Source organism: Oryzias melastigma, linkage group LG1 (assembly GCF_002922805.2).
Source record: "Oryzias melastigma strain HK-1 linkage group LG1, ASM292280v2, whole genome shotgun sequence".
NCBI lineage: Eukaryota > Metazoa > Chordata > Actinopteri > Beloniformes > Adrianichthyidae > Oryzias > Oryzias melastigma.
The window spans coordinates 29,701,991-29,715,858 of record NC_050512.1 but is presented as its reverse complement, the minus strand read 5'-3'; the positions used below and the strand labels follow the sequence as shown (position 1 = coordinate 29,715,858).

At 37.6% G+C, this 13,868-nt stretch overlaps 1 protein-coding gene across 1 annotated transcript in view; it reads left to right on the top strand.

The window, feature by feature from the left end:
• Positions 1 to 2,216: 2,216 nt before the first annotated feature.
• kcnh1b (potassium voltage-gated channel, subfamily H (eag-related), member 1b) overlaps positions 2,217 to 13,868 on the top strand; it is a 54,713-nt gene continuing 43,061 nt past the window's right edge. Inside the window, exons 1-5 of the mRNA XM_024290035.2 lie at positions 2,217 to 2,547; positions 6,659 to 6,782; positions 6,874 to 6,980; positions 9,146 to 9,274; positions 10,914 to 11,032. Coding sequence (XP_024145803.1) covers positions 2,475 to 2,547; positions 6,659 to 6,782; positions 6,874 to 6,980; positions 9,146 to 9,274; positions 10,914 to 11,032 — 552 coding nt within the window. The 5' untranslated portion in view covers positions 2,217 to 2,474. The remainder of the gene's footprint in view (positions 2,548 to 6,658; positions 6,783 to 6,873; positions 6,981 to 9,145; positions 9,275 to 10,913; positions 11,033 to 13,868) is intronic.

Below are 13,868 nucleotides of genomic sequence, written 5' to 3'. Positions count from 1 at the left end.
GCCCGAATTACCTTTAAAATCCAGCACACTATATAATCCGGCACTAGTTAGGGGGGGAATTCGGACACAACCTGGGTCTCCCTGTACCAGTTCCCAGTCCAGATAAAATACAGGATTGTGTCATGAAGGGGATCCGGAGAGGGCAGCTCCCAGCTAAACTATCAGTGTGAATCAGTGAAAGCTGATTCGCTGTGGTGAAAAGTGAACAGTATTAAAGTTATAAACTGCCCAATCAGATGCCTCAATAAAAGCATGTGGTGAACATGGACTTCGAAAAAGGTCTACTTCTTATCTGAGGTTGTAGTTGTCACAGAAGCGTTGATTCAGGCCGACCCAGACCAATCACTCCTTACCTCCTCTTGAACCAACATTCGTATTGTGGAGAAATGGTGGCATCGTTACATTGGAACTGGAACTAAGCAGTTTTCTATGTGGGATGTCACACTGACTCTGTCCAGTTCTCTTTTACAATCAGTGGCTCTCTCTTTTACATCCCAGCTTCAACCTCTTATTAGCGGTGCAACAAAAATGGCAACCAATATTGGAGCCATCCAGATTCCAAAAAACAAAGACGTCCATGGATCTGGTTGTCTGCATGCATCACAATGGAGCGGAACAGGTAGCTTGTTGTTTCAGCTCCTGCGTCCTGTCTACTCATCAACTTCATCAACTTCATTCTTTGTTTGCTTCTGATTCACAACAATTTGGATTAAGAAATACTCAGAAATTACATTTTAAGTTTAATTTTTTTTAATATGTGTCCTTCAACATCAGAAAAATGACCCAAAACATATTAAAAACACAATTTACTTGGAGAGGGTCTTTGAAATGAAGTGTTAAACCCTTAAGATTTACTTATAAAATAATTTAGTTTTTTTCCACTCATTTAAATGTTAAAATGAGAAATTAAATTGTCATTGGATGTTATAATTTTTACAATTTTTATTCTGAAATCAAGAATAAGAAAGAATTATAGTTATATTGTTTTAATTTTAGTTTTTTTTTTCACACTTAAGGGCCGCTGGGTAATTTTATCCGGCCCTCCAGTGCATTCCATTTTATTGTTATTAATGGCCCGATGTTATCTTGTGCTTATTTCTAACTTCTATAATTTTGACAAAATATATGTTTATGGAGAGTAAAATATTAAAAGTTATTTAAGGTTTACGTTGATTTATTCTGGAATAATATTCCGTTTTGGCTAATTTAGGCTTTTTTTCCAGTTTTCTGAGGTACTTTCAAGTTTAACTAAGTTTTTTAGCTGCATGCAAGCTGTTTTGGCTAACCTAAGATTATTCTATTGGTTTTCAAGGCTATTTTAGCATTTAGCTAGCTGGCTATCAGCGTCAGCCTTTTTAGCTATCAACTTCAGCATTTTCAGCTTCAGCGTTTTTAGCTATCAACTTCAGTGATTTCAGCTATCAACTTTAGCATTTTCAGCTATCATTCTCAGCTGGTGCATTATTATATTTACACGCTAGCTGATTTGGTTTCAGGCTTTTTTTTGTTTGCTTTTTAAGATATTTTGAAGTTTAGATATTAGTTCAGCTACTCGTTAACTGTTTTGGCTAACCTCAGATTTTTTTGTTTTTTAAAGCTAATTTGGCATTTAGCCAATATTTTAGTTGGCTATCAGCTTCATCATTTTTAGCTATCAGCATTTAAGCTATCAGCTTAAGCGTTTTTCAGCTTCAGCATTTTCAGATATCAGCTTCACCATTTTCAGCTATCAACTTCAACGTTTTCAGCTATCAGCTTCAGTGTTTTTAGCTGTCAATTTCAGCATTTAAGCTATCAGCTTAAGCCTTTTTAACTATCAGCTTCAGCGTTTTCAGATATCAGCTTCACCATTTTCAGATATCAACTTCAACGTTTTCAGCTATCAGCTTCAGTGTTTTTAGCTATCAATGTCAGCATCTTAAGCTATCAGCGCTAGGATCTTCAGCTGTCAATTTCAGCTTTCAGCATTCACACTAGCATTATTGCAGCTAATGCTATATATCTAGTTCATAATTATGTAAAAAGTTACAAGTTTAAAGTTTTAAAGAATGTAGTTTTCGAATGTTCAATAAATGTTTATCCTGTTCATCCTGCGACCTAAGGTGTGTTTTAGATTTTGGCCCCTTGTCCGGTCGAGTTCGACACTCCTGCTGTATTCCAATCAGCGGGGTGATGTCATGAGTGTATTATGTCTCTCACTGACAGCATCAGTGAAGCTCACTCTACCACATACATCCTCCTCGAGTCTCATCTCACAGCTCGTGCACCAACCATCTGCTGCCGGCCACCCCGCTGAAAGGGAGACAGCGGGGTGAGAGAGGGGGAGACAGGAGGGACGGACAGACAGACAGACAGGGAGCGAGTTCCACAGAGAGCACGCGCAGGAGCTCCCTCTCTCTACTTGACGGGCGCGTGCATCCTCAGATGTCAGAGGCGGGAAGCTGCTGTGCCTCGCGCTGCAGGACGACGGCAGGATGGCGGGCGGACGACGAGGTCTGGTGGCTCCTCAGAACACCTTCCTGGAGAACATCGTCCGCCGCTCCAACGGTAGGATTTGAGGCTTGTTTGGGCGGAATTTTAGCTTCATGTTCGAGTTGTGCTCGGAGTGACCTACACAGGTACAGCTAATTACTAAAAAAACACCTTCAGTTAGGGTGACGGTGAACCATGAAGAGAACATAAATCTGACTGTAACGACGAGGACAATAGTTCCTATAAACTCTCCATTAAAAAATAAATTGAGACAAAGGAATAACGTTACTGTTAGAGGTGGAGTAGTCAAAAACTATATGGATCACCTTGTTGACTATCTTTTTTAATAATAAAAAAAATAATTTTAATCTTAATGTGTAAAATAAACAAAATCAGTACAAAAAACGCAATTATATTAATGTGTAGAATAAATTAAAAATAGTACAAAAACATTACCGACAAATAAAAGAGAAAAAAATGTAGGGATATCAATCCAAATGTTTGATCTCTAAATATATAAACAGATTTGAGTTTCAAGATAAATTCTATGGATGAAATAATACTGCACAACCTGTGTATACATGAGTTAAGTGCAACTCACAACTTTGCATGAGTAATTATTTTATAAATTCTCATGAAATACTGTTTAAGTAATTTATTCATTAATTTTTTTATTATTATTTGGGGTGTGACCGTAAAATAAACCTAGATCGGTTTCTGTCGCACCTTCACATTCTCTTATTTTCTATTTCTTATTTGGTTTGCAATATTGTTTATCTTATGGCAAATAAATAAATACAAATACAGATCTACTTAAGTTTGTAGATTTAGAATAAAATTACTCTAAAGAATTAAAAAACAAAGAAACACTTTAAGACCCAATCGGATATTCTCTTGATTATTTTCTAAGTGTTCCCAGTGGTCTTTTTAAATTATGATTATAGTGTTTTTGGCCAAAAAAATCAAAACTGTCAACAAAAATTTAACAAATATTAAATTAGTTGAGTTTATGATATTCTCATTTATGCTAAAGCATCTAGTTGTTGTCATAATGAAAGAAAATTTCACATTTGACTTGTTTTCTTGAATTTTGAATTCAAATCTGCTGCAGCAGGATCTGATTTGACACAGTGTATTTTATTTTGAAAGGAACTTGTATTTGGTGCTGTCAAAAATAAATATGTTAAAGTTGTTATTTACAGAAAAATATCACACTTTTTAAATTCAATTTATGTAAATATTTGAAAGCTACATTTTCTAAAGGAATAGCATAAAAAAGTGTAATTTCTAAAAGATTAATTTGTTGGTTTTCATTGGATTCTGCCCATAGCAAAGCAAAATTGAAGATGAGATCTCGTTTCTGTCTCGTTTACGTCTCCTAGACATGAATGAGACGTGTTTGAGANNNNCAGTAGTATATTAGAAATTCACCTCTGCGTTGTGGGCGAGACCATTGGCACAGAGTACCCCCACCATTTGCTTCCCCCATAGCTCTCTGTTTACACATTCTACGGCTAATCACACCCTTAACAATAACAATAGCTATCCACCGTAAAGTTTTGAGCCAGATACCAGCTCAGACGAGGAAAACAAAGACGTACTGTATATGGATCAAAAATCTAGCAAAGGGGGGGGCAACTATTAAATTTGTCATCGACTATTTTAATAGTCAACTTAGTCGACTAGTCATAGTCATAATCGACTAATCGTGGCAGCCCTAGTGCTCAATCTAAATACTTATAACTTGTTGGAAATTATTATCTATTTTTTGTTCAATTATAGTCTAATCCCTGTGTTTTATATCAGGATTTATTCCCAGATTTTTATGTGATTCCATTATCCACTTTTGTTGTTTCCTCGGTCAGCGCTTGGTTTCAGCTTTACCAGGAGCGGAAGCCATTTGGAACAAATGAGACATAGAAATTATCTTTGATAATCACAGCCACACATTAGCTATTATTGATGCATCACATAGGATACAAAGTACATGATTATTGGAGACAGTAAGTACTAAGAGTTATAGATAAAGTAACTGGTCAGGCCATTCAGAAATGTTATCACCAAAATGCTGTGGAAAAGAAAGTGTTTAAATGCATTGATATGTGCAATTTGTATGATTCTGGAGCTGACAAAAAAGGGAACTATAAAGCAGGGGCGTCAAACTCAATCGCACAAGGGGCCAAAATCCAAAACTCACCTTAGGCCGAACAGGAAAAACATTTATTGAACACTCTGAAACTACATTTTTTAAACTTTAAGACAGTAACTTTTTAACATGATTATGAATTAGATATAGCCTCATCTGTGATGATGATTGTGTGAATGCTGTAAGCTGAATTTGGTTGATGAAGATTCTAATGCTGATGGCTGAAGATGCTGAAATTGATATTTAAAAATGCTGATGCAAATAGCTAAAATCACTGAAGCTAGTAGCAAGATAAAACATTAGCTAAATGTCAAATTAGCCTAAAAACTAAAAAGAAAAAAAACTTAGATTATCAAAAATAGCTAGCATGTAGCTGAAATATTTGCTAAAACCCTCAAAATAGCCTAAAAAATCTTAGTAAATGCCAAAATAATCCAAAAAGCTAGCATAATGCCATTTTTAAAACTTGCAAACTGTAACTTTGTAACACAATTATGAATAACAAAAAGGCAGGAATATTATTCTAGAATAAATCAACTTAAACCTTAAATAACTTTCAATGTTTTACTCACCATAAAAATATATTTTGTCAAAATTATACAAGTTAAAAATAAATGCAAGATAACACCGCGCCGTTAATAACAATAAAATGAAATAATCTGGAGGGCCAACTAAAATTACCCGGAGGGCCGGATTCGGCCCCCAGGCCTTGACTTTGACACGTGCTATGAAGCATTCCTCCCTGAACTCAGTGGGGTCATGTATTTCCTCCATAATATACCTCTGCTAACCCTGCCTTACATAAATAAACAAATAAAACATGAAAACAATAAGTAGACCAAATGGTTAAGTCCTCTCTCGTGTCTGTTGTGACTGTGGGACAAAAAATAACTGTGCAGACTGTGAATCATCCATCAAAGTATGGAATAATACCCATAATACCCTGCAGTAAGTCATCTACACCCCACATGAGCAGACTCCACATAGACACTATAATCTATACATCATGTCCACCATTATGTAAGAATGTTTTCTTAGCTCTCCTTACAGTTTATTTCTCTCCAAACATTTTTAGCATAAACATTGACTACCAGTACATTCAATTCACTTTATCTACTATCCAGTACCTGCATTATGTAGAGAGCCGTATGGAACATTTACCTCGTTATCTTGTATGAGACACCAGACAGGCTGAAAGCTTAATAATGACACAGAAATCCATCCCTGTTCACACCACTGACCAGTGGAAAAGTATCAATTTACCCAACATGCACTTCTGTGGACATTAGGAGAAATATGAACATGTTAAAATAATCTAAGTATTATTCTACATCATAAATATTATTAGAATTAATTGTTTCTATTGGGTTACATTTTTCAAAATAAGATATAGGAGATTCCCTTTAATATAACTTGTAAATGATTTAATATTTTTCATTTATTGCTTTAAAATGTTAGACTTAAAAAATATATATTTTAAGATAAAAGTGCATTTTTTGTTTTTAAAATGTAATTTTGAACAAGAAGCACAATTAAGTGATTAAATATCTTTTCAAATTAGTTGTATTGTTTGGTTTAGGCTAGAAAAATACCAGCATTATTAGCCTTAATTGTAATATTTTGACTTCTTGGCACTTGACCCTCTAAATTTTCCTATTTTAGATAACTTAAGCAGCCAGGATGACTCTTTTATTTTGTTAATGAACAATAAGATCTATTTTTAATTCTGACATAATTTTTGTGGTTCTGGAAAAGTCTGTCTACATTTACATTTAAGTGAACTGCACCAGAATCTGTTCAGAAGGGAATCCAGTCTCTTGTTCTCTAGCATACCAGGGTTCATTTGAGCTTTATGATCTGGTGTATTAAGAAAACTATTCATGGAAATGAACACAGATGTGACTCAAACCTAAAGGTGTCCTAAGATCTCCAGATTTTGCCTCTGAATTTTTAGTTTTTGTACTTCACTAAAGACCAAAGAGTTGATTTATTATTCGAGGCAAACATGGGAAATGTCAATAACCTGTCCTCTGTGATCAGATACAAACTTTGTGCTGGGGAATGCTCAGATTGTGGACTGGCCAATCGTCTACAGCAACGATGGCTTCTGCAAGCTCTCTGGTTACCATCGAGCGGAGGTCATGCAAAAGAGCAGCACATGCAGGTACATCCACCCACCCGTGTCTAGAAGTCAGAGATTCTGGATGCTGTGAATGTTTGTGTACCATATATGTTTCTGTCATGTTTTTATGCAGTTTTATGTATGGAGAGCTGACAGACAAGGAGACAACAGAAAAGGTTCGGCAGACCTTTGAGAACTACGAGATGAACTCTTTTGAGGTTCTGATGTACAAGAAGAACAGTAAGTAATGTGTGTCATAGTGGATGTGGGGGAAAAATAGGCAAACCTGTACAGGGCACGCATGTCGCCCCCAAGAAATATCAAGGTCTTAGTGTTAGTGTGGATTTTTGTCTATGGGCATGCTGCGGGTAACGGTCGTATCGAACACTAAGGGTGTATTGAGACTGGAATAGTCCACTGGTCAGGACCATTGACAGTATATGAGAACTGGACAGAATACCTCTCCCCCTTGCGTTCCAAACATGAAGTACCAGCTGGTCCCATAGACTTCTATTGAGAAATAAACAGCTATTACTCAGTCATTCTATTTGTTAGAATAACCGTTCTTGTTCTGCGACATCATTTTAACATGTTCTTGCATGGGGGTACTCTAAAGCACATTAGTTTACATTTAAATGTAAGTAATTACTTTTTGTTTTTGCACGACCTTTTTAAAGTTATAAACCGATGTTGTGATGTATTTCCAAGTGCCAGCAGCTCCGCGCTAATGTAGCTGACCGACGACTGTTAATGATGTCATTGAATGGGTTTAATGTCTAAATTTGAGGACACTATTTTTCTCTCCCTGTTTGGAGGGCTAAATGTAAGAGTAGGGGAAGAATTTAGATTTGGCCTAAGACCGAGACGGACCAATCAAAGCTTACTCATTACGTCTGGGTCTAACATCACAACGGATGTATTGTGGAAAATCGGCCACTGAATTGACTAAATTTTGTTTGAACCGGAAGTAAGTCATTTTCTATGGGTGACAGTCTCACTCGTTCTGTCCAGCTCTCTGTATACAGTCGATAGTCCGGACAGAGTCTGCTCATTTTTGGTCCAAATCGAGACTTGAACACTGTGTTTTCTCTATATTCAGACTGCTGTCAAACAGACATTTCTGTTTTAATCCAAAGTTTGGAAACAAAACCACACAACTAAAAATCTCTTCAGTCATTGGACAGGAAATACGAGGTTACGAGATAAAGTATAATAGAATTCCCACGTTTACGTATCACCTGCACTCCTCCTCTGTGCACCATTTGCGTGTGGACAGTAATGCCTCGTTTCCACTGAGCGGTGCGGACTAGACCGGTCTCCTATTGACCAGTTTAGAATGGTGCGGGGATTTCAAATGAGCGATGGACCATCAAAGCGCATGCGGGGTGCAGACTGATGACGTAGCGGTACGTCAAAACAGTGTGACTAGTGAAAGGGACTGTAGCATCAGCTGACTCAGAAACTGACGTAAAATCAAAACAATAACCGCGGAGGATCATTATAAGAACAGTAATAGAATAAAAAGAAGAAAAAAACTCTTTCTGGTCAATAATAAAATCCAGAGTTCTTCAAGAAATGTTTTACAAAGCACGATCAGAAGTGTTTTTGATGAGAATGGATCTGTAACAAACATTCTTTGGCCGCGGGGGTTGGGTGAGACGGAAACGGGGGATGGGTTGTCTCCATATTAGTGGATTTGGCACGTCTTCGGTCCCCAACCCCCGCGAATAAGGGTAATATGTATGTAAATAATTTATTCATTTTTGAAAGAAGACTGCGGGGGATGAAGAAGAATATAGAAGAAAACAGGACAAACTTTCGGTTTGGATCTGGAGTCGGGAGAAGCGCTGGTTGGACGCTTCCTGTTGTCGTAAAACCTTTCCACCAATCAATGGGTTACATCGTGTGATGACAGAAGCTCCACCCTAACAAGTCCATTCCATTTTTCTATGAACCTATGACCAAAAATGGTACCAGTCTATCCTGGTTAACGGGTCTATTTTGTAATGGAAACGCTCAAAAGTCCAGTCTGGTCCAGTCCAGTCCGATCTGGACCGCTCAGTAGAAACAAGGCATAAAGAGCCAGTAAGCACACTGTGATAATCATCACAGTGTTGTAAGGCCGTCATATGACAGCATCACCTGTATGTCACAAGTCTTACAAATACATCACAACACGTTTACCAGAAGCATAACGCTGGTTTGTTCCATTTTGGTGACATCTCTTGAGATTGCTTCATGAATCTCAAGGGAACTGAAGACACCTGCGCTCCCTCTGAGATGCAGCCGCTCCTCTCTACAACCCAAAAACCTCCAGCACCTGTTCCTGTACAGATACAAGTGACTAAAGCTTAGAGAGGGAAGCTGTAGAAACTCGATTCAGATTTCTTTTTCTCCTCTTTTAGGAATGCCGGTCTGGTTTTTTGTGAAGATTGCTCCCATCAGGAACGAGCAGGACAAAGTTGTGCTTTTCCTCTGCACCTTCAGTGATATCACCGCCTTCAAGCAGCCAATAGAGGATGAGTCATCAAAAGGTCGGTCCCGTTCATGAATGCTGAGTGCTGCACTTCATTACACTTGTGTCAGAGAGTGAGTTATTGTTCCTGAAGTGTGGGGGGTTCAGCTGAACGATAAAGAAGTCTCAATGTTCAGACTTATTAAAAAAAAAACAGACGTAGAAATCATTATTTAATGATCTGACGTATCAAACTGAAAATCATTTGGTGGAGCTTGAATGATGTGTTTTGAAGAACAAAAGAAGATTCATTGTGTTTTAACAAAAAAAAAAATCAATATTTAACATTTCTATTACACATTTTAAGACTTGGAGAAGCTGATAAATCCCACTTTTCTTTTCTTATTGTGCAATCCTTGTCTAAGCTCTAGGAGCTCTCATTATCGACTTTGATCACACTTGAAACCTCCTTATAGCTGCCAGTATGGGATGCTTATTGATCTGAACCTCTGAGGGGGGGCTTGATAGATCGCTGAGAGAAGGGCGTGTGTAACAGTTGTATCACTGTTCTTGATTTCAGCTCCTCAGCACTTCAGGGCTGTTATGTTTCTTTATACATTTAAACTTTAAGCATATTTTTCCCTTAAAAAAATGTTGAACTTGATTTTGACTTCTTTTCTCATTTGTTCTGCTTTACATTTACATCACACCTACATCTGCATCTTTATATACTTGTGTTTTTGACAAATTAAACCCATAAGGAATTGAGAGAAGTCTATGAATGGAAGATGTCCATTTTTTAACTCCAAAGGGCAAAGAAAAATAGGACATGCTACAGACGCTCAGTTTCTAGGATTTGTGATTCAGTGTCACTCACAGCTTTGGTCCATTTGACCTGAATAAACTGCTGGATATACACTCACTATCCAGGGTTCCCGCGCTGTCTTAAAAAGTCTTAAAAGCCTTAATTTTGAACATTTGGAAATAAGGCCTTAAAAAGTAATAAATTGTGATATATTGGTCTTAAAAATTGTGCAGTTTCAACTTTTTTCTATGTGACTTTTCGGGTCTATCTTTTTTAACCACGATTATGTGAGTGAAGTTTCACGGCACTAAAATGTGAGAAATAAAGTATATATAGTCTAGTAATTGTAATTTAACTACTGAAATTTGAACTGTAATTTATTGCATTATTCCTTTACTGACAAGTAATTGTTCTGAAATTCAAGGATTTAGTTTTTCCTTTGTCCATAGGACTGGGAAATAGGTCGAGAAATTGGTCTTAATTTTTCAAATGCAAGATCTTAAAAAGTCTTAAAAAGTCTTAAATTGAACTTGAAAGAATGTGTGGGAATCTGCTATCTTTTCCTCCTAACATTTCAAGAATGATCTGGATTATGAGTTTGAGCACAATCAGAGAAAATCCTCCAGTTTTTTTTAATAAAATAAATCAAATGCAACATGTAAAGTAAAGTAGGCATTAACTGCAATCAAAACAATAAAATACTAGTGACCGATTATCTAAAGCAGTATACAAACCACAACAATCTTAAGGATCAGCTGGAATTCATATCCAGGAGCTGTATTAGAAATGAACTCACAGATGTTCTGTACACTCCATTCAGTCTTCCATCTCCTCTGTGATGCCTTCCCTGTTCTGTTTGCATATTGAAATTTAAGAGTTGGTGTTTGACTCCATCATTGTCTCTCCATGACAGGCTGGGGTAAATTTGCCCGTCTGACCCGGGCTCTAACCAGCAGTCGGGGAGTTCTTCAGCAGCTCGCTCCAGCTGTCCACAAAGGAGAGAGCGTTCACAAACACTCCCGGCTTGCAGAGGTAACTCCTTTTCTTTATGCCAACAGACGTTTTCTCAACTCTCTGAAATCTCTATGCCAATAAACATAATCTACTGAGGTCATAATGTTGCATTTGGAAGAAAATGTGATCTATTCAATTTAAGGGCCCGCTCCGCTCATTTTTTATCTGTTTTCAAAGCAGTTAATTATGACTTTAAGCCAAAATGCAGAACTTTTCTGGGACATAATTTCTGCAGAGCAGCAGCAGTTCTTTAGAAATGTGCCTCTGTGTTGTGGGTAGGACTATTGTGGGTAGGACTAACCCCACTCAGTCCTTCCCACCCTTGGTGCTGAGAGCTCTCTGTTTACACTCTCTCCAGCTAGCTGCTACCTGCAACATTCGTTACAGTGCACCACAATATCTTACTGTCCAGGTTGAAAGGTCTGGTTTGGATTTGTGGTACTGCACTGGACTGGCTTTCATCTTATTTATCTGACAGGACTGTGTGTGTGAGCATGTCTGGATCCTTCTCTTTAACTGCTTCACTGTTGTTTGAGACTCCACAGGGCTCTGTTTTAGGACCACTTTTAGTTATTTTGTGTTTTTATGCTTTTATGTCACTTACTTATACGTTTTATCTCTAAATCTACTTGTTTTCTGCAATTGTTTTTTAATATTTTATCTGTTGTTTTAATTGTTTGAACTTTTAATGTACAGCACCTCGTTTGATTGAGGGCGCTATATAAATGAAACTTAAACTTAGAAAAACAAAAGAAAAGTAGTGAGGATGGTGTCCGAATTGCTTTTAAAATCCAGAACACTTTATAGTCCCGGACTATATTGTTTTGTAGTAGTTAGGGTTAAGGTGGAGATTTTGGACATGATGGAGGAAAACGAACACGTACATGGATCTATTTGTCTACAAGTGGATGCAGGGCCGGTCCTGGGCATAGGCTACCTAGGCGGCCGATTATTTATTTTTCTTTGTTAAAGAGTTTGCACCACTTATTTCATGTAAAAAGAAAAAAAAAAGTAATAACTAAAAACCGTAAATATAATACTCAAAAGCCCCTCCCTTCCTGTCGCTGCTGTTGTCTAAACTGGGTTGTGGGGAGGAGAGGGGCGCGCAGGGTTGCTGCTTCTTTAAAACTTTAAGGATGACAAAAGGAAGAGGAAGAAAAATGGGTTCAAAGCAGAGGTTTGTCTGTTTTACCTTCATAAAATTGCTTGTAAATTCTCTCCGCCTACATTTTGTTTGAAAAAGACGAATTTAATGGTGATCTAGTGTTTTTAAACCTTCAACAGCTGAAATTCCCCTACTTTGCCCATGACTATTGGCTGATTTGTGGCACAGTCAGCTACCGCAGTTGCTTCCAATCCATGAGTTTCCTGGTTCAAGCCCCGGCTGAAACGTCTGAATCAAATACCTTGGGAGCTCCAAATATGTTTTTCTCCTTGGGCAGCCTGAGTGGATGCATCAGAACTGGAGGACTTTGTGACCCTCCCAGCGTACTTTCTACATCACAAATACAATGCTTTTCAAACAGGAGTTTTTTGTCTGCTCCTGATTTGCGATTTGAATTAAAAAAGCATTCATGAATGCATTTTTAAGCTTAATTCTCTTTATATGAGTCAGCCAGAGGTTCCTGAAGTTGTTCATTGTTGTTTTCAGGTTGTTGTTGTTACTCAGCTGCTCCTGAATGGAAAACTGATTGATGATATTATGATGATCAAACAGCTGCTTCTAGTGGTGATCTTATCTCAAATTAAATCTCTGCAGGAGGCATTGTTTTATGATTTTTCTTAGAAATACTTTGTAGTCAAATTCTTTTTTTTTGCATGTTTTCCCACATGTTTGTAAACTATAGAGTCTTTGTGTTTTTTTTTTGTGCTGTCTAGCCACACTTTTTTTTATGTAGGAACTAATGCAAGATTTCAAAACCAAGAACAAACAACTGGTTCATTTTCATTCACTGAATAGAGAATTTTGAATATTTTGCAGGTTTTTGTCGTCTTAAACTATTTTTGATCAAACTGAACAGGATGAAGATAATGTATAAGAGTAACTAGCTAAATGAAGAAAACAAAACAAAAACATAATTTTAAGAGAGTCGTCCTCTGTGTGAATACAGACTCGGCTATAGCCGGTCTCACCTGCATCAAGGGGTTGCTGTGTGCTATCAGGAAAGCTTTCTGCTTGTTTTAGAGATGATCCTCTCCAGCCGAGTGGGGGGAGCTGATGAATCATGAATGACTGCACTTTACATCAGAATAAACCATGAGACGACAGACAGTAATAGTGTTTAACCCAATTGGACAGTAAAAAGAAACGTTAGTGTAGCACATGCGGCCGTAAACATTAGATTCTGTGAAGAGTAGATGAAAGTGTAGCTGACATCCTCCTATTAGGTGTAAGTGAGCGCTAAAACGGGCTGATAGATTAAGGTGCGTCTTGCGTGCCATCTGTTAGATTGAAGCAGACATCCAAAAATTCCAAGGCAGGCGGCGTTTATTTGAAAGGTCGTGGATGAATTCTGCATGTTGCGTGATAAAACGTGGAGGATCCGACTTGGTTTGTTTTCTCTCCTGTTGTTGGATCAGAGCTGGGTAATGAGATTTAAACATTCCCACAGAGCACTGTACGGTTTAAGTGCAAATGTACTGTGTGCTGAAGGATGGTTGTGCATTAAGTGAGGTGAGGGTCATCTCTGCTATTCTAATCCACCACAGTCTTTCCTGCACACTCTGCAGCTCCTTGGTTTTACTCGAGCATACATTCAGGTGTGGTGATTACTGGGAAACGTGTTTCGTCGGTTTAATTGGTTATCATTATCTGAGCTGAATTCCAATTGGCAGCATTCATGACTGTAATTAC